The 22277-nt window shown below is 42.2% G+C and overlaps 1 protein-coding gene across 2 annotated transcripts in view; it reads right to left on the minus strand.

Annotated features, from left to right (window-relative positions):
* prkx (protein kinase X-linked) overlaps positions 1 to 18667 on the minus strand; it is a 41337-nt gene extending 22670 nt beyond the window's left edge. Inside the window, exons 1-4 of one of the 2 annotated variants that reach the window (XM_005463658.3) lie at positions 18391 to 18457; positions 17787 to 18082; positions 2187 to 2355; positions 929 to 1192 (exon numbers count right to left, since the gene is read on the minus strand). In XM_005463658.3, the coding sequence (XP_005463715.1) occupies positions 929 to 1192; positions 2187 to 2355; positions 17787 to 17934 (581 nt within the window). In that variant the 5' untranslated portion in view covers positions 17935 to 18082; positions 18391 to 18457. Of the gene's footprint in view, positions 1 to 928; positions 1193 to 2186; positions 2356 to 17786; positions 18083 to 18390 lie in introns of both variants that reach the window. The other variant, XM_005463659.4, reaches the window with a different exon arrangement.
* Between the last annotated feature and the right edge of the window lie 3610 nt (positions 18668 to 22277).

The raw sequence follows: 22277 nt of genomic DNA on the forward strand, positions 1-22277 counted from the left end.
CCACCTGACAATACGTCATGAGCCTTGGACGGCTGAGGGGTGACATGAAAACATGCTTCTGATGTGAAAGAAATATGATTGCATTAGAAAAAGCAACAAGCCCAAGCTTATTAGATAATAACGTATTATTAGTATTATTAACGTAAACAGATGAACATAATGTTCAATACAATAAATTGACACCCATCTTGCAGCTATATGTACTAAATGTTTTACTATAAACGGGCAAATGTGTTCCAAGGACACGTCTGCCATGGATGAGACGATGCCTTTAACTCAAACAGTTTATGAGCACCTCTGGTTAGAATCAGCTGCTTTGTCAAACCTAAATCCTATTGGATGTTGCTCCTGGCTTTATTTATATAAATACACAATATCATTTGTTATCTGTCATCTGGCTTTACAGATCATTTCAGAGACTATTCCAAATTCCTTTCAGCTCTGACAAGCAATCATCTATTTTCTCCACTAATCACAGAGGCTAATTTTCTGCAGTAGGACACCAAAGGCTTCAAGAGCAATAGGAAGATGGAGTCATAGAGGTGTGCTACACAGAGTTATACACTAAATCATTGCTACCATTTCTGCCCTTTCAAGTTAAACCTCAGTTACTCATCTCCAACATCCACGATCAGCTTTCATTACTTGATGACCAACAGAGGCATCATGACTGAGGCTAGGAGTTCATGATGGACTCGTGCAACTGAAAGCTATAAAAGGCTTGTTCAACGAAATCCACAAAAAAGCTATTTTATTGCAAAACACATCTTTATTCCAGTGACAGCTCTGTATCGTCCCCAGCATCAACTAGTGTCTTATGGGTATTACTTGTTTCAACAATACGTATTCTTTACCTTAAATCTTTCTTCTGCATTTAGTTCTTACCTCAAAACAAATATCCAGTGAGCACACAAACACTAGTTTTTACCTGTCTGTGAGCTTCTTAGCGAAGCCAAAGTCCGTCAGACGGATGTGTCCTTCGCTGTCCAGCAAGATGTTCTCAGGCTTCAGGTCTCGATACACAATTTCTTTGGAGTGGAGGTACTCAATGGCACAAACGATCTCAGAGGTATAAAAAAGGCCCGTGGCGTTGCTGAAGCGCCCACGGCTCCGTAAGTAGCTGAAGAGCTCGCCGCCTGGCACGTAGTCCATGAGCATATAGAGAAAACGTTCATCGTGGTGAGTCCAGAACCTGCCACATAACAGACAACAAGGTCAAACGTGCTGTTAGCTCAGGCTTACATTTAGGTTTTATAATCACTGAACCCTGAATGTCTTGTTCAGTCCTACACGTTCACTGGAGGGTAAAACTGTTAACGTGCTGTCTAAATAAGTGGAGAGAATCACATCAGATGAGAAGCTGCATCATTCTCCGGCTCTTTTATCTCCCACTGGTGTTTGGACAGGCGTGCAGGAACCGTTTCAGCTGGAGGGGCACTTCAGATGAATAAGGACAAAGAAGCACCGTCACTGATGAAGATGGAGGAGGCTCCAGAGTGTACCATAAGTGCTGGCTGCTGGCCTTACTGACCCTCCCATACGTTTCAGCTCTAGTCTTGCTTTTACAGTAACCCCAATTTGTCACTTCTATCCTTTATGTAACAGAGAAAGCACAACACTCCCATGTTACGTACTAAAGAATAAATGTGTTTTCTTATGATGCTTTGGATGATTATTCACACCAAAACACATCCAAAATGAGAAATATTCAAGTCAATTTAATTTTATTTATATAGGTTGAAATCACAACAACAATCACCTCAAAGCGAACTATAACCCTGTTTGTGAAGGAATTTAAATTAAATTCTGGATTTAACAGGAAGCCAACAACAAGAATATGACAGAAATATTGCCTCTCTTTCTAGTCCCTCATCATCTACACTGCCTAAGGGAAGCATGTAAATGTAAACCGAACTGGGCCTAGCACTGAACCCTGTGGAACTCCATAATTAACCTTACTGTGAGAACTACTCTTTCAAGGATGTTTGATATGAAAGGAAGGTTGGAGATTGGCCTATAATTAGCTAAGACAGCTGGGTCTAGAGATGCTTTTTAAGTAACGGTTTAACTACAGCCAGCTTAAAAGTCTGTGGTACATAGCTTATTAACAGAGATAGACTGATCACATTTACAACTGGACTATGAGCCCCCATGTGTTTGCAGATGAGACTGCGAAGAGCACTCACAGTCTGATGAGAAAGGAGTGGTTGACCTCGCTCAGCACCTCCTTCTCATTATGGACGTGCTGCTCCTGCTTCAGTCGGATCACGTCAGGGATCTTCATCTGCTTCAGGGCAAAGAAGGCCCTGCTCTTTTTGTCCTTGACCAGGAAGACTCGTCCAAAAGTCCCTGTGCCTAAAGTGGGAGAAACGGGGAGAAGAAGGGGGTCGTACCTTAACAAGATTTTCAAGCACACAGGAACTTGACCATGACAAAGGATTGTTTATCAAGCAGGATTAATCATCTGAGTCCTATTGTGTCACGCTCTGAACTGAAAATGATCATGCATGCATTTATTTCATCTCGTTTGGACTATTGTAATTCTTTGTTCACCTGTATATATAATACTCCTTGGAAAGTCTGCAGGGTGCTCAGAATGCTGCTGCAAGGCTTTTGACCAAGTCTTCCAAGTACTCCCATGCCACACCCCTGCTGATCCAGCTGCACTGGCTCCCCATAAAATTCAGAGTCCACTTTAAGATTATGACTCTGACATTCAGGGCTCTGCATGGACAAGCAGCTACATACATCAGTGATCTTTTACATCCTTACATCCCCAGTAGGTCCCTGAGGTCATGTGATCAGGGCTTGCTGGTTGTCCAGCACACGAGGTTGAAAACAAAAGGAGACAGAGCTTTTGTAACTGTGGCCCCCAGACTGTGGAACTCCCACCTTCCATTGAGCTTGAGATCTGTGGACTCAGTCATCTCTTTTAAGAAACAGCTAAAAACTCAGCTTTTTAAACTTGCTTTTGGTTGATTTTTGTTTTATGTTTTAGCTTCTGTGAAGCACTTTGTGATTTTATCTTGAAAGGTGCTATATAAATAAAGTTTTACTTACTTTACTTTACTTACAAACCTTGCTAGAGACAATCACATTTATAGATAAGTTTTCATCCATTTCAGACACTCCATCAACAAGAGTAAATCAGCAGCGCTGCCTCTGAACTGTAAAACACCACCACCACTCCAATATATTCAGGTAACATTAGATATCCAGGTATACATTTTTCAGCCAAGCTCTTAGACCTGATCTGGTTGAATCATATTCCCTTATTAAAAAGCTAGAGGGTGAACTCACACACTGAAGAACTTTACCTATATCACTCATGGGAAGAGTTTCCATTAAAACCATGAGGTTGCTGAAAATAAACTACTCATTTTCACTGATCCCTAATAAACCCTCTCTTACTTGGTTTAGATCACTAGACCCCAACATTTCAAAATGTTCATCACAGAAAAGTCTAAACTCTACAAAAACCAAAACATGAGGGTGATCTAGAACTGACAAATCTTTCCCACTATTTCTTATCCAATAGATTGCTATCTGTTTTAAAATGGATTAAACCACACTTCTTAGACAGCCCTAGGCTGGACCTAGAACAAGCATTCTGTAGAAAAGTGAAGATCTCCAGTCTGCCACCATCAGCTCTAGCATCATAAGTGCTTTAAAAGCCTCAACATAAACACTTCTCTGACAGTCTGGTGGGAAGTCTTCACTTAGCCCATGAAACTAACACCGATTTGGAACAATCCCGATATTTATCAGAAAAAGACAATGCTTTGAAGTTTTTCATTGTGGCACGAGAAGGGGAAAAAAAATCCAGAACATGTTCTACAAGATGGAAAGTTTATTTCATTTGAAGAACCTGTATCAGCCTGAATCAGCAAATGTACATTTCTTGAATATGAGCAACTAAAAATCATCATACAGGAAAGATTCAATCCCAGTGAACTGAATCTAGAAATACCTACTTGGGTATCAAACGTTTTAAATACGTGTACCTCAAAAAGTTTGTACATTTTTGATAATCAATTGTTTAAAATTGACAAATCAATTTCCCTCCCAACCATAAACTGGGAGCAAAACTTCTGGACACAAGTACGCTTAAACACCTTCAAAATGACTAAAAGCCCCAACATACAACTTATACAACGATCTCTACAGAACACACTACAGAGGGCAAAGTTTGCTCCAAATGAACCTTACTCAGTCGAACACATGCACTTATTGTAAAAACAACTCTGCTGAGAATTATATGCATGCTATATGGTCCTGAGGACATGTGGACAAGACCTACGACCACATGGTTTAATTACAGTATACCAACCTCACCCAAACTGTGCAACTTAAGTGACATAAGTGAACTAGATATGGAAGCAAAAACATCATTTATACTCCTTCCTTCCTTATGAATCCCAAAGAAAACTATCCTCATGAACTGGAAACCAAAAAACACCTTACATACCAATCAAAATAGAAATGGGTGGAATGTCTGCCTCTTCACCAAACCACGGATGGATGAATTTGTCTCCCTCCGGTCCCCACTGATCAATTCCATTACTTAATGGGGGTGGTTGGGTGTAGTCTCATTTCCCTGTTTGACTTGCAGGTGGATGATTATGGTCTCTGGGACTACGGGTGTCTGGTGGCCTCCTGGGGGCTGGAGAGCTGCAGTTGCTGTTTTGGAGTGTAGGTGCATCTGCTTCGGTTGGTGACCATTGAGAAGTGGGGTGGGTGCTGCCTAACGGTCTTGGGATGTGGGCTCTGTGGTGCTTGTGGTGGTGGGCACTTGCCCCCAGCTGGGTAGCTGGCCTCATCTGGGCAGGGGCGAGTGTTGTGCCTGGGATCCCAGCGCCCGGGGTCGCCTGATCTCTGACTGGGTCCCTCCTTCTGTGGGGGCGGTCTGCACCTCCCTGGCCAACTCGCCATGTAGTTTGGGTCGAGCCACATTAGAATGTCCACTCTGCGCCTCCGGGCCTCGTGGGTGCTGTTAGGCCAATTGGGTGGGTTGGGGCATCCAGGTGAGAGAACAACCATTGTTGGGTGCAGCTCGTTTCAGACCCAGACCAGTTTGTCTCTTCCCTTTAGTGTGTGTGTGTCTGTTGTAACTGATTGGTATTGTGACACAGTGTGCAGATGAGCCCCAATCTACTCTGTGTGGTGGGGGTAGTGGGTGCCCCAGACTCGGTGGTGTCCCGGGGAATTTTCAGGTGCCCTGGGAACCTGTACCAAGTTGGTACCAAGGCGGCTGGTCTCTAGTGACTGGCCGTTGCCTCTGGTCCTCTGGAACTCTCACCCCTTGGCTGTGGACACCCCATCTGGGGCCTCCGTCCTTCTCCTGCTAGGATGGGGCTGCGGATGTCGCAGAGATCTGCTGCCTCAGGTCTTCTGTACTCCTGGGGCTACGAATGGCACGGTTGTCCTGGTTCCATATTTGCCTCTGGCTCCTGGGGGACATTACTGGGGCTTCCCATCTTCATTATGAAGTACATTTGTGACAGACACAGTTATTATAACACTCTCTCACTTACTCCCACTACAAGTAAACTGTTATGATATGATATGATATGATATGATATACTATACCTTTATTAGTCCCAGAAGGGGAAATTTCATAAGGCTGCCGACCTATTGCACGCAATGGCGGCGCCATCTTACCCTCCGACCATACATACATTACACAAAAACATCACATGGGGAAGACAGGTCAGAGGGGTATAACATGGAAAATGCACCACATGAGGAAAGATAAGGAGAAAAAAAAATAACTCCCCCCAGACTGAGCTCCAACAGGGAGATCAGTTTGAGAACAGAAAAAAAAAACCACCTCTGCACATAGCACATGAAAAAAACCTCTTAATACACCAAAGAAACACATGACAAGCAACAGGGGTGGGTAAAGGGTGAGAGACAGCCGATGTAGACAGTACATCCGGGCCTGCAGCCTATGCGCTGGTCTCCATGATCCACCGTCAGCATCGGAAGGGAATAAGCGTCGAAGGCGTTTGGAGGGAGGATGAGTGTATGTCTGCATGTGTATATATATGTCTGTGTGCGTGTGTGTGTATGTGTCCAGAGTTCAGCTGAGACAGTGTCCTTCGCCCTGCCAGGCTAAGTAAACAGTCGTCCAGCCAACCCAGGTGGCCTTGCATAGAAAGGGAAGAACAGTCTCAACACAGTCGTTATCAGGGTGTTTTGTTCAGCTCCAGCCTTGAGACCGCAGCTGGCGCCGAAGGGGTCTCTGCATGAGTGATGGTGCTTTTTACTTTAGTGCGAACAGCTCATATGAATTTCCAAGCAGTTCTACAGTCCAGCACTGGTCTCTCAATCTCCCGTTGGAGAGCCGCGAGCTTCTCCATGATGTTATCCAAACTTACGCTCCGTGGTGTTGTCATTTCTTGTGGTCAAAGAGCAGATTCTGAGAACTCACGACAGTGTGCCTCCCCGAGATGTCATCCAATTTACGCTCAGAGATGTTATGCCAAGCGAGCCCTTCCGAGATGTAATCCAGTTTGCACTCAGAGATCTTATTCTGAGTATTCACGGCAGCCGTAAGCCTTTCTAAGATCTTATCAGTGCTGCACTCAATGAGCCCATTTTGAGAAACTTACGCCTCGTCCCATCGTTCCAATCCCAGCGGGCAGCCTTGTGGGGGTTTGAACAGCCAGTTCTGCTTCCTTAATTCTTCGATAAGTCAGGGCCAAGCCAGCTCCGATCAGCAAGAACCCTGTTATCATGGTTCCGAATAGGTAGATATCTTCAGCACTCAGGCTCACCCGAGCCCAGACTTCTCGTTGAGAAAGGGTGTCAATAGCAATCAGGGACCAGTTGATCAAATCCATAATTCTCTTTTAGGTTTTAGAGAACAGACTGTGAGAGAGTGTTCCAGGGAAAAGTAATACAAAAAACACCAGACTAGACAAGGACACAAGAGGCTAAGCAGGGAAGCTAAGGGAGAGTTGGGAGTTGTATGTTTGTTTTTTCTTACAGGAGCAGCTGTTGGCGATACAGTGTGCATTTCTATTTGTACTGTATCCTTTTATTATACCCCCCCCCTTTTTTTCCCCTGCCTTTCCTGCCTTAGACGTCTTCATATGACACCACATTTAATGTAATAACTGAAATAACACAAATAGAAGTGAATAAATGAAAAGATAAAAGATACAAGAGGAGCATGCAGAGATTCAAAATGTGCTTCACATCACAGTGCATTTAGATCACAATTCTGATTACAAAAGCTGCCAGACAGGACAGGATTTTAAAAAATAAAATTAATTTCCCTCTGAAATAGAGCTGGGCGATAAAACGATAACGATATGTATTGCGAAATAACTTTTTCTCGATAGAAAAATTAAACTATTGCGATAGGCCTCATCTCTCTTGTCCTCTTAAAAAAAAAAAAAAAAAGAACAGCCAATCCAAATTAAGTAGCGCAGAGCCGAACCAATCACAGCCGCAGCGTCACGTCACGTGACTTGTTACGTACAGCACAAGCGCCAAGGCGCACATGTGTATTTGTATTTGCAGCCGTGCAGCCCGGGTAATGGAGGAATGAGTTTGCCGACTAGAGAAAAATCAACCGAGAGCGTGAGCGAAGGTTACCGAAGAAAAAACCGATGATGGTTCCAATGCCGGAGAGACTGTCGAACGGAAGGGCCACAGAAGTTCCGTAGTGTGAAGGTATTTCGGCTATTTCAAGTCTGACAAAAACAGAGTAGCCCGCACTGTAAATTGTGCCGAAAGCAAGTCTGGAAATACAATAAAGCGGTGCATGCTCAATCTCTGACTGAAAGCGCTGATTCGTCATTCGGCTTTTGTCAGACTAAAGTAACTGTTAAAACTGTTTGAAAAGCTAAGCTATACAACAAGGAGAGATTGATGCTACGTCCACATGTACCCGGGTATTTTTGAAAACGCAGATTTTTCTATGCGTTTGCACCTTTCGTCCACACGTAAACGGCGTTTTCAGTCACTGAAAACGGAGATTTCTAAAAACGCCTGCCAGGGTGGATATTTTCAAAAACTCCGTTTTTGCATTTACGTGTGGACAAGAAAAACGGAGAAAACGCAGCGTCAAAGGTGTGCACCTTTTTTGACGTCACACTGTGCGCCACGTTATTGTTTCGGTGAAATGAATTTCTACAATACTGTTACCGTTAATTGTACTCTCTGCAGTGTTTAAATGCTTACATATACACACACAGTTACTGTCCCTCCACACATACGACTCGGTTCTGTTTCTATGCCCCATCTTTGTTTACTTTTTCCTACCGAGGCTTCTAGACTTCTGATTGGCCAACATTTCTACACGGTTAGGAATATATCGCCACCTGTTGCTTTGGCATGTTCCTAGCAGCGTTTTCCTTCATTTCTGCGTTTACGTGTGGACGGGATTATTTTTTAAAACGAAAACGGAAAATCTCCGTTTTCAAAAATACCCGTGTACGTGTGGACGTAGCCTTAGAATTTCCTTTTAGTTCTCAGTTTATTTGATATTGACAAAAGTTAGTCAATTTTGTCTGTTCTTCTGTAAAACAAAGTAAGATTTATTTTTAGAATTAATATTTTGTTTCTAAGTGGAATTGACAATTTAGTCTGTTTTGTTTGTTCTATTTTGAAACTTAAACGCTTTAGCGGCTGCCTTTTGTGTAGTTTGCAATATTTGCCTTTATTTATCTGAAACTGAAGTCTCATGTTCCTTAAGTACATCTGCCCTGTTGAACTTATTATGGGAAATAAATATTTTAATTAAAACAAGCTGCTAATTATTTCACATTTTACTTGTGAGCAACGGCACATTTAAATCTTACAAATATAGTTATTTGGCTTATATCGTGATATATATCGTTATCGCCTGAAATGAAAAAAACATATCGTGATATGAAAAAATCTTATATCGCCCAGCTCTACTCTGAAACGTAGAACGAGCTACTGTCATGAAGCCAAAGGGAACTGAAGTGAGCTCCCATCAACACAGTAAGATTGCTGATGCTTAACTGAACCTTTTAAGTGCCATCCACAGAAAACTAAAGGGCTTTAAATAAGTCTGATGATAAGCAGATTGTCAGTTGCACAGAAAGCACAGAGAAAGGGGAGCAAACTTTGCATGCTGACCCCAAACACCTGATGTATTGGTTCTGAATCATGACTATACAAGCAGCAGCTATTTGCTATTAGCTAAAGTAACATGAGAAAGTACAAAAGAGTGAAACATGTTTGAGGTCATGAAACAGATCAAGCAGCAATCACAAAAAGTGTTTTTGTTTTAAAAATGATGAGTACCGTTCAGCTTGACTGAAGCCATGACGGGCTGTTACACACACTCTCTCTCACACACACACACACACACACACACACACACACACACACACACACACACACACGGGGAAGCGTCTGCCTGCACCATGTGACACTTTAGTTTCAGTTTAGTCTCTCTGTCTCTGTAAACTTGTTGTGCAAGTGGTTTCATGCCTTTTGTCAGTTACATGTGTGACTAGTATCCTTAATCTAATATGATTCGTACACAACAACACCATCATTGCTGCTCTCGTGGGCCTGTCATGTCTCTTTATACTTGTTGCTATGAGAAACAACACTGAGAAAAACAGAATAATGTGATTCATTCAGACAGGGAAGAAAGGGCATGAGCAATCAGACTGAGTGCCGTCAGGTCATAGTGGAACAGTGAGAGTGGGCAGTAATGGCTAAGATCCCACAGGAACAGGCAGCGTGTCCTCCTGTGGCCACATGATGACAGTTTGCGTAGTCAGGTATTGGCCTGAGCCCTGAGCTGTTTTCTTCCTAAAGACAAGGAGAAGCAATTGGTATTTTATTCCTGCGGTGCTGATGGGCGGAGAGAGAGACGGAGCAAATGGCTGATGACAATATGTGATATAACAGCTACTCTGAGTCACACGTGGAACTGCTGCAGCTTCCTAATGAAATGCTGGCTGTCTTGTTCCTCTGCTTTACCTCCAATGAACCTTTGTCTCAGTCCTGTTGCTGTTGCCACAGCAACAAAGAAACAGCAGTGCACCGTCACAGTCAGGTGATCAAGTCGTATCTAGAAAAATGTCTTTTAAAATGAAAATGCTTCTGTAGGACTGTGAGTGTGTAAAAATGATCCAAACGACCACACACACAGCCCGCTCAGCTACAACGCCGTATTAAGAAAGATTATGAGCGTGTTGGTCTGCATCAGCCCTGTTTGATGACCAAGTGCTGATTTAGGGGGACAGCGCACACCTCAGTCTTTGTAATGAGTCATTTGAAGATGTCTAGTCAGAGAATGGCAGTTTCTGTACTGGTTTGTAGTTACGTTAGAGAGGATGGGTCTGCTTCTTATAATATGACATGAATAGTGGATGAATGAAATGCACAGCTGTGTATTCTTTAGTTGTCCTCCATGCAGACTATGCCAAAACATTATGGGGGGGAGAATTTAACAAAAGCACTCACAGGCAGACACAAGGGAGGTGACTCTTAAATTGGCCTCTAGCTGTAATGTTATAGTTCCTCATAGAATGATGATGACACACACACACAATGAATGTGCTAAAAGCACGTACCACATTTCATTACTACACAAGGCTGACATTGGACTGTTTAAACATACAGATAAAAACAAGCTGAGCTCCTCAGCACTTGGTTATCTTATTAAGCACAGAGATGCTTTTCAGTATTTCCTCAGCCAGTTTTGTGATCAGACACCAAGCAGGGGCAATAATGACACTGAACTGAAAGTGAAGGCCAGTTGACATCAGACAATAATGTACTTTGAATTGAAACTGGCTCATCCATAACTCTTCATCTACCTGCTTTGCTTCTTAAGCTTAGACAAAACAACTGTACTGTATGCAACAGTATGCATTCCCACTCCACCGGCAGTTACAATAAATAAATAAAAGCAGGATCAACAAATCCCCAAACATGTTTGGCTCATAGATGTTGACAATAAATTGGAACTGGCATTGCCTCTGAGTGATGGTCACAAAGGCCACCACAGCATGTGACAGCAGCAGACTAACCTAATGGCACCAGAGAGCTGTCTTATGTTTTCAATGACAATTAAAGTGCACACATAAAGAGCTTTAGCTGGTCCGTTTTAGCCACCAAATCCCTCTCATCAGACAAAATGACTTGGCAAATAGGATTTTTATGCCACTTGCTTCCAAAAACAGCGGATAAATGCGATTCCCTGCTGCACACCTGCCCAGCACTCATTAGGCTTTGGCTTGTGTGTAGCTTAATGCATATTACTAAAATGCTGCATGAGCGTATGTTAGACTATTACCAATAATGAAATCATTTTGAAGGATGTCGTGTCATCAGTCTGTGGTGCTATCAGCTCCTTACATTGTTTCATGTAAAGCTATGCACAGTTCTTCATTTAAAAAGTCAACAGAGGTGATAGATGGGTCCAGTTTCCACCCTTTAGTAAACAGTGACCAGTGACTAATTCAAATCATTCTGCTAGGGGAACTTTTTCCATTTGATCTTGATCTAAATATACAACAAGTGAACTTTAACATGCAGGAAAAAAGACCCTGGCCATAACAGACTGGGTGACTCACATAGGTGGAGGACACTCACACAGACAGGCAGCAGATGAGAAGTTCAACTTGAACCACACAGAGATACAAACATCTGCAGGATCCAGTTCATACAGAGAGGAAATGCAACCAAAAGAAGAAGAAGGGGAAAAATTCTATAAAATAAATCAGAGAAGATTTTTAGAACAGGACCAAGGGAGCCATAAGGGATCACATTTTTAAAGATATTTATTATATAAATTGTCATTTCCAGGTGCTTTTAATTATCTGACTATTAGGGCTGCCACAAACGATTATTTTGATAGTCGACTAGTCACCGATTATTTTTGCGATTAGTCGACTAATCAGATCATGCATCCATTGGACGTAAAACGTACAGCTGATTGCACCAGCAGCATCTGCTCTTATATAACTATCATTAGCTTACAGCTTTAAGTGTTTAAGGTGCTAACTAAAAATAAAGACAAGATGATAGTTTATTAAACTTTAATGACATTTGTAGTTTGTTTGGTGAAGTTTAATAAACTCAGCCGTCTGCTCCTTGCTATCTAAAATATAACAGGACACCGGAGTATATTCTCGAGCATCTCACACTTCTGATAATCAGCTGTCTGCTTGACGTTTATTCAGCTGTGTAAAAACTATAACTTTAATCTCAGCCAACCCGATTTACTCAGGAACAAATAAAATACTAAAAAAAAGCCAAACAATATCATTTTTAAGTTATCTAAGTGACTTATATATCATGTTTAACCTGAGTAGCGAAAGACGGCGGTGGGTTTGAAAACGATTTGCCGGGAGTCCGGTGTTCTCACCGGCTCCAGTGAGCCGTCAACCCCAGCTAGCTATCGAGCTGGTGGGTAACAGACGTCTCCGAAAACGTCGGAGCGGTTTTGAAAATATGTGGTGTCATGATAAACTGAGCAGATATTTGAGGTTTACACAGCTACATTCTCGCCTGAAAATATGTTAAACGTTTATTTTGTGACCCAGAAAGATTAATAAGAGTGATATTAAGACTAACTAGCTGCCGCCATTGTTGGAAACTGAGCAGGGCCGCGCTATGAATTCTGGGACACAGCTTCTTCTTCTTCGGGGTTTAACGGCAGCTGGCATCCTTGTACATGCAGTGCTGCCATCTTCTGTTTCAGTCCGTTATTACACTCTTAAATCCTACTACTTATTCCTGCGTCTTTTGTGATCTTACAAAGCTTCAAACGACGCGTCGACTATTAAATTAGTCGTCGACGATTTTAATAGTCGACGTAATCGTGACTAGTCGACGTAATCGTGACTAGTCGACTAATCGTGGCAGCTCTACTGACTATGACAGCTAATATTAGGATTGTAGTTATTCATAATAGGTTTGGAGTGCTGTAGTAAATTAAGGGTACTGATCCGATGTTTGGAGTGCATAGCAGTCAATGACTCAGAAACCTGGGCTGGACATTGTGAGAATAAGCCAGGGTCGAGTGAATGACCATGTGCAGGAGTGACAGATGGATCAAGGCGGGATTGAAATGACATCGGGGGAACTCTGAGCCCATTCTTCGTGGACTGGCGATGGACAGATTCACAGACGAGGCAGATGAGAGTTTGCTTGGACTATGATGTTCTCAGACAACATTATGATATGCAGTGAAAGTAGGTAGCAAGGAGAGACGAGACCCTGACAGGTGGAGGTATGCACTGGAGAGAAGAAGGATGAAAGTCAGTAGGAGCAAAACTGAAAGCATGCATGTGCATGAGAGGCAAACAGGTACAACAATAATGCTAGACATTTCACAACAAGCTGTGAAATGTCTAGCAGCAAACATCCACAGCAAGGAACAGTGCAGAAGAGAGGTGGACCAGTGCAGGCAGGGTGGAGAGGGTGGAGACGAGTGTCAGGGTGACAGCAGCAACAGTGAAACGTAAGGTCTTGATGCACGCTCAGTCCAGGAAAGCTGATCCTGTTCATCTGGACTTTTGTGACATGACACATTTGCCTCACTATAAGAAAAGACATTATGAAACTCATTGAACTTGAGTACACTGGCCTTTAAGTGCAAACTCAATTACATGCTCCTTTAGTCACATTTCATCCCTACAAACAGTTACAGTTACACATCCAGTTTACACAATTGTAAATTGGATGTGTAACCGACTCTAGCTTTTCTGAATTCAAGTAACGTGTGGCATGTACCTTTGTTTGTCATGTTGATTAAAATGCAGTGCTTAAGAGTTAAATCCAGCCCACAGCCTCCCGGACTGTAAGGCATTTTCCTGGGAAAGATGATTCACAGTCCTCTGCGTAAGAGTCAGAAGGTTTGTGCCTGAGTTCTTGTGGAATCATGTACAGCAGGTGCCAACAGTGAGGTGTCCCTCACGGCAGGCTGCTGCCTGAACATGTCTAACCTCTGCCTGGGCATGTTCATGGCAGCTTTGTGATCTCTACAGCCCAGAAGACACATGGGTCAGGTGACATTATTGCCCTATCAGATATCAGCATTAGAATCAGGATCATTCCAGAGGAAATTATGTTTAAAAAAAAAAAGAAGAAGAAGAATACTTTTCACTTCCATAACAATTGATAAATGGTGTCATCCCATAGTTTTATTCAGTCGGATGCCATTTGTAGTCACTGAATCACAGACTGTAAAGCAAATCTGTAGCAAAAGCTGAGTTCAAACTGCACCAAATCAAGTTGTTACTGAAAGATACGACACCTTTATATTTATTGTTTATTGATAACCATAAGCCTTCAATCATTTATACTAGTTGACCTGTGCAAAAAGTAACCCTCCACACAGTTATGATGAAACACACTGACATCCAATACTGACTGAAGTATTATTGGATAAGATACTTATTTGCAGCAGTATCAATACCAGCAGTGCCACCTTTGCCTCTGCCAGTTAGTGAAGCTCCTGTTTCAACAACACTGAAGTTTTAAACAATCATCACACATGTTAACGTTAGCCATTTAACTATTAGCAGTTAGCTTATAGTAACATTAGCCACCTGGGATTATTATGGTAGAGGCCAGAAGCTAAAGCTAATCATAAAACTCAGTACCAGACAGCTGATGGGTGGCTGTGGCTCAGGTGGTAGAGCGGATCAGCTACTTATTGGAAGGTTGGTGGTTTGATCCTTGGCTTCCCCAGTCTGCATGCCAAATATCCTTGGGCAAGATCAGATGCGTTCATCGGAATGTGAATGAGTGTGAATGTTGATTAGTTTGCACTTGAGTTTAGAAGTGCTTGTATGAGTGGGTGAATGAGGCAAGTTGTATAGAGCGCTTTGAGTACTCTGGGAGAGTAGAAAAGAACTATCTAAGAATCTGTTCATCTGGATGGAATGAAACGTTTCATCACTCATCTAGGTGACTTCTTCAGTCTCAGCTGACTGCAGACCTCCCCAACCTTACACACAGGACAAAGACTGAAACTAGTATCACTGACCATCACTGGGCCACGAGCTCAGTTACATGATCGTTAATTGATAAATGCGCAAATCACTGAAAGAGCAGCCACTGGCATCTAGGTGTACATTATGTACTGTGTGTAAGGTAAGGAAATCATGCATTCAGCTGAGATTAAAGAAGTCACTTGGATGAGTGATAAAAGTTTTTCCCACTGAAAACGCTACGTCCAGATGAACAGAACTTTCTGGGATTTCGTTACCTGGATAACTAAGCATGCAAGACATTAATGTGGGCGCTAAGCAGCAAACTTTATCAATTCTGCCCATCTGCAACTTTAACAGTGTTAAATTAAAAGGATAAAACAATTATTTTTGTTTAAAAAGTGTTATATTTCTCTTTAAGTCCTAGACTGACACTGAGGTGCAACCCTGGGAGGGATGGATGGACCGGCAACTAGACAGAAACAACGGCAGCCTTCCTCACCAACTCAATTCAATCAGCAAAGAAAAAAGCAAGTGATCATGGGGGGTGGAGCCTAGCACACTCCAGACAACCATTCACACCCATGGGCAGTTTAAAATCATCAATTAACCCAACCCCACTAAATGCATGTCTTTGGACTGTGAGAGGACGCTGGATTACCCAGAGAGACCCCAAGCAAACATGGGTAGAACATGCATGCAGAACAGGCCAGTTGGTGGATTCCAACTCAGGACCCCAACCTGTTATAACTGGTGCGGGTCCTGATGCTGCTCAATGGATAATGTGTTAATAACAAATGGATGCCAAGTTTGATGGAAATGTGGAGAAAAACTACAGTAAGCTAAATTCAAAGACACTCCAAAAATCAAAGTGATAAACTGACGCAGCAGGCTACTCTATTTTAAGTGCCTGTATGGACGTCTGACAACATGGGGGATGCTCCTAATGAAACGAGAGACGGGGTCTCCTCCCAGATCTGGACCAGGGCATCGTTGAGGTGAATCGGACCAGGTTGGGTGGACCAAAACATAATGTGCTAGAGCTGCTCTACTGGATTTAGGTCAGGCATAGTGTGCATGTATACCACACGGTGGGCGGGGGCATTTGCAACACGGACAGCTTAAAAACAGTGATGTTATTGACACTGGTGCTTATATTGTTCTAATATTTTTTTTTTAAATGCCTCTTACTTTTTTGTACCATATCAAGTCTGAGCGCACCTAATAATCTGACCTATGCTACCCGTATTACATGGATAAACTCATTAGGAAGGCCAGCTCTGCTCTGGGATGCACCCTGGACCCAGTGCAGGTGGTGGGAGACAGAAGGACTCTGGCCAAAATAACATCTCTGATGGACAGAGTCTCCCACCCCATGCATGTAAATGTTGCTGAACTGCAGAGCTCCTTCAGTGACAGACTGCTGCATCTGAGATGCATGAAGGAGCGTTTCCGCAGGTCCTTCCTCCCTGCAGCTGTCAGACTGTACAATCAGAACTGCTCCCAACAAACACAGATGTTGACATCAGCGCTGTAACAACTTCTACTGTTATAACTTGCACATTATTTTTCTCAGTTTATATATACACTAACTTATTGGAAGTTACATGTCTACTTTTTAATGCACAGGTACAATATTCTTAACTATTTAAACATCTTTCAGTATCCTGCTCTGTTTGCACACTACAACCTGGGTTTGCCACTTATCTGTACTCTAATTTTAATAACTGTACAGTACTCTGATTTGGTAACTATTTTCCATGATGTAAATATGTAAAAATGGTGTTTCTGTTCTCTGTCCTGTTCTGTTTGTATTTGTGGTTTTTTGCTGCTGATACAACCAAATTTCCCCTTGTGGGACAATTAACGGATTATTCTATTCCATTCTATTCTATTCCATTCTATTCCATTCTATTCTATTCTATTCCATTCTATTCTATTCCATTCTATTCCATTCTATTCCATTCTATTCCATTCTATTCTATTCTATTCTATTCTATTTGGTGGCAAAAGTCTAATTTGAGTGGTTTCCATGAGATACGACATCATGGAAACAAGTTATGTCAAGTTCTGGGAGAGCTGCTATTACTGAACGAGTATTTAAATGAAAAAGAGAAGGTAAGCTTAAACTTAAAAGTTTGGTGGCCCATACCCTGGGGTGACGGGCAGTAGTAGTAGTAGCAGTAGTAGCAGTTAAACTACTGAGAAAAGTACAAATAAAGAAACGGTAGTAGATTCATTCAGCTGACCAGAACCTTCAATTCCAACAGTTTCTATGGGAATGGAACAAAGTCAGGATTAGGTCTATCAGACCTGAGCACAGTACAGTCGATGACTCCAAACAGCCAAACTGAATGAAAACACAGAAGAGTGAATGTGTGAGTAAGAGTGACACACTGCATGCTCACAGTTTAGACCAACTGAGAGATCTTCTTAATGAGGAAACAGAACAGATCCAATTGTTTCAAAGCAGTGAACCTTTCAGTTGGCAACGACTGCCAATAACAGGAGACGTTGAACAGAGGAAATCACTGAACACTCCAGCAAAACTTCACTCTACTTCCTTAGAACAACATGTTTACACCGGTTACGATCATAGAAACCAATCAGCACAGTCCAGCAAGACTCTGTGTAAAACTCCCACACCGCACACCATCAGCACCAGGTCCAGGTGTGACCAACTTCCAGCTTTATGTTTTTTAAGGAAAAGATCTCAAATATGAAAATTCATCACTTTTAAAAAAGGTTTTCTGATGTCAAACACCTCTGGGGAACACCTAGTCTAAAGCTTAAGATAAGACACCCGTACAGTTGTGGACAAATCAAATGTTGTGGTCAACTCACCGACTGTGGCGACAGTCTCCAGGTCATCAAGGCAATATATGCGGTTATTTGGTGAGGCGTCTTCAGCTGAGCTGCTCGCGTTGCTTTTACTTTCTTTAAGGGAGTTTGTCTCACTGTTGACTCCGACCTTTGCTTTGGATGACGCCATAACTTACTTTCGGAACTATCTGGGGACTATGTGGATCTATCAACATCCAGCGAGGTGCAAACTGAGTGAAGACCTTACATTTCTGGAGACAGACTTCTTCGTCAATCTTGCACAGCACGTCGGATACCAGTGACTGGGGCTTGCCGCCCTGGATGATTACAAAAAACCTCCTAAAGTTTACCTTAATAAACTGAGTTAACTAACAGTCAATAGGAAAAATAACCGCAGATTTAAATGACACAAAGAAGCCGGTCACAGGTGCACTAGTCTGTAGCGTTAGCGGCTAACAGTCCACAGTGTTCGTGAAGAATGCACCGCTGCACATCTGTTCAAGCATAATGAAAGTGGGCTTCATAAGCCGCAAAACGCAATCCTACATAAATCACGGGACTTTTCCGACATATCTTCACTAATTCCCCCCATTATTATTATCGCCACTACAACAACAGACCTCACCCTGAATTTCTTCTTTCTGTCCACATCGACCAGGAAGAGATTCCGGTCGCTTTTCAAGTAATTTCCGGTTAGGACTTTCAGAAGAAAAGAAAATGAACCCGTTTACTGGATAAAACGAGAAAGTGAGCGAGATCTGAGTTTTCATTCATCATTGTCGTTTTACAGCTACACGTTAAAGAATCGGTATATGGGCAAAATCTGAAAAAATACAAATATCTTCCATGTTATATGAGTCAACGTCTTGAACGTGCTGTCTTACTGGAAGTGACTTGGCACGGAAACTGGATGTTGACGAACAATCGGTTAACGAATGAAACGAATTAGTTCCGAGACGTTAACCAATCGTGTGTATTCATGAGTCAGGGCGTGGTGATGAAGACAGGTACTGTATGAGGGAAGGAACCCCGAGCTTTAACAAGCAGACAAAGCTATTAACAGTAAAAGAATATCACACATGTATGAAATTAACAAATGACATCTTATTACTCAGCTTCAGGTCCTACATGCAATCAACCTAAGAAATGCACTATACACTATACTGTATAATTATTTGCTGTGAAACAGTAAGCCATCATAATTTCAAACTTACCAAATGCTGGAGTCTGCAGAAACATGTCTCAAGCAGCACCTAAACCGTGCTAGCGTTTTAGTTACTACCACAAATAAGGTTATGTTTTAGTAGCATTTGCATATGTGTTTGTGTATGTGTGTGATCATTCTGTGTAAACACAATGGCAGGAAAGGTTTTAGCTGAATTCTAATAAACTTTGTAGGGATGTAGAATAGAGTACTGTTAACAATCCTTTACATTTTGCTCAAGTACACAAAGATCTTCAAGGTCAGCTTAATGACTTTTTGGTTAAAAATTGAAAAAATGCAGTATAACTTAGAAACTCTGATTCTAACAAGGGTGATATTATTAGAAATAACACGTCACATTTGAATTGGGACTTCTCCCTCAAGGTCAAGAAATTGATGTGAAGATCAAAATGATAGTAAATAGAACTACTTAATATGTATCTTACTGCCAGTAAGGGGCCTCCGTCCTTCTCTTTCTGGGATGGCTGCACAGTGTTTGCTGAGATGTGTGGCCTTAGGTCTTCGGTACTCTTGGAGGCTGTGGATGGCCAAAATCTCCTGGATCCATCTCTGCCTGCCTCTGGTTTCTGGGGGCGTTACTGCAGCTTCCCACTGTTAAGGTTCAAAGTTGGAGAAAAGGAGTACGGAGGGCTCACAAGCAAATAACAACTCTGGTCCAGAAGATGTGATCAAAGCAAAGATTTATTGATAACACGCGTGGAGTCCGAAGCTGGGCAAAGTCAGCAATCGAACTGAACTTACAACAATTAGACAAAGGTTTTATATGGGTTGAGACAACAAAGCCCCCTCTTTTGCAAAAATAGACAAAGTACAGCTTACGTCAACTTAAACCACAAAATGTTCCGTGAACTTTAACATAGTTTAAAGAACATTACGTCTCATCTCCATCCCGGTGTCGCCCCACGTACGCCTTCTTGTCTCAACCTCAGTTGCACTTCCTCTAAGTACTTCAGCACAATTCTGCAATTGCAGCAAAAACCCATCTTCACTTCTTACTTACCAAAATAGATCTATTATGGTGTGTATGTGTGTGTCTGCAGTGTATGCTATGTATGTGTCATGACCTCGTCTGCACTCCGGCTCACCTCACATCTCTCGTCTTAGCCAGACATAAGGCCTGTGCTCGTGCACAGCTGAACTATGTGTGACTTCTAAATGTCACACTCAAATGATGATACTCAAACCATGAAGGAAACTTACTCAAAAGGATATAGGTGATAAATGATAAAAACTTAAATCTTAACTCTAAAGAATATAAGGATATAAGGATATAACTCCAGGCATATGTCATGTAAGCAGGTGTGTTGCAATTCCTTTCAGAGCTCCTGTCCTCCTCACCGTGTATTGGCTGATCCTTAACGCCTGCCAAGAGTTTCTGACCTTCATGTGACCAGGAGCCACAGCTCTTTAATAAGCTCAAATGCAATCATGTGTAAAAGATTAAAATCATTTTCATAACAAAAGTTCTCTCTTCTCAGATCTACCAATATGTTTGCTCGTCTCTACTACAGTTCAATCATTGAAAATTACACTGAGCAGGAGTGTTAGGGCCACATTAAGAAAAAAACTATGATCATTTTGAGAAATGTCGAAATTTCAAGGTTAAAGTGGAAATACTTTAAGTACTACTTAAAATAATTTCAAAAAACAATGAAAAAAGCGAAATACTATTTCCATAAGAAAGTCAAAATGTGGAGATTACAGTTGTTGTTGTAGGACAAACTGCCACAGCTGCTATGTCTTGTGTAGATGAGTTAGTAAAACAAACTGATCAGCCATCTTATCGTGTTTTGTGATCCATACATCCTCTTTATTTATTGTGTAACCATCGATGTCCTTGTCCATTACCAGGCATTTCATTTTGTACAAATCCAACCAGAGTCTATATGTTTTTTTTCCATGTGCCCAAGCTTCTGAACAAAGGTTCAGTTGGTCTTATCTTTCTTATTATCCTGCTGTGTTCATGTGTTAAAAGATCCATTCCATCCATTCTCCTCCTCTTATCCAATTCAGGGTCTCGGGGGGCTGGAGCCTGTCCCAGCTGTCTTAGGGAAAGAGGCAGGGTACACCCTGGACAGGTCGCCAGCCTGTCACAGAGCTAACACACTGAGACAGACAACTATTCATGCTCACACTTATGGGCAATTTAACCTAACCCCACTAACTGTGCATCTTTAGATATGGTATGGTATCCGGTATCCTTACCGGATTGTGGGAGGAAACCAGAGTACCCAGAGAGAAGACCATGCAAACACGAGGAGAACATGCAAACTTCATACAGAAAATCCCTGGGTTGATGGTGGAATTGAACTCAGAACCTTGTTGTGAGGCAACAGTGCTAACCACTGCACCACTGTGCTGCCCAAGTAAATAACTTCCTTGTAACTAAACTGACAGTGGAATAACGCTGTAAGATGATGAGATGGTGAAACTGTACTTCAGTGTGGATTAAATTAATTTTTTCCCTCCAAATGCTAATACCCCAAAAATATGACAAAAAACAAAACCAAAACAACCCAGATGTTAATGCTCTGTAATAACAAGTTCTCAAACGTGTTGAAATGTTTTCAGAAGGCGCCAGTGCTAAATTGGCATCACACTGGCTAATGTGGTTCCTCCAGTTAACTCACGTGCACACATCCATTAATTAAGCCCCAGCAGGTAAGATTAGTATTGAACACATCACCAAATTCTCTAAGTAAATATTTTTGTAAAGGTACTGTTGGCATGAACTTTTCACCAGATGCCAGTAATAACCAATCAAATCCACACGTATAAAGAAATCCAACCATAGATGTCCATAATGAAGTTATGTGTAAAAATAACACATCTAACATTCATACTCCGATGGATGCATCGGAGAGTAACATGGGGTTAGTATCTTGCCCAAGGATGTTTGGCATGCAGACTGGAGAAGCCTGGGATTGAACCACCGACCTTGTGGTTAGTGGCTGACCTGCTCTGCCACCTGAGCTGCAGCCACCACAGGGTGATGGCGTCTTCTGTGGATCTGTTTGCGCGGTATGCAAACTGGTGGGGGTCGAATTCTGGGGGGAGGTAATCCTTGATGTGCTGAAGGACTAGTCTCTCAAAGCATTTCATGATTACCGGTGTGAGGGCTACAGGGCGGTAATCATTCAGGCTGGAGATGGGAGACTTCTTCGGCACTGGGATGATTGTGGCTGATTTTAGACAGGATGGGATGGCTGCCTGATCCAGTGAGAGGTTGAAGATTCTGGTGAAGATGAGGGTGAGCTGGTGTGTGCATGCTCTTAGCACTTTACCAC

This window comes from Oreochromis niloticus, linkage group LG23 (genome assembly GCF_001858045.2).
Source record: "Oreochromis niloticus isolate F11D_XX linkage group LG23, O_niloticus_UMD_NMBU, whole genome shotgun sequence".
NCBI lineage: Eukaryota > Metazoa > Chordata > Actinopteri > Cichliformes > Cichlidae > Oreochromis > Oreochromis niloticus.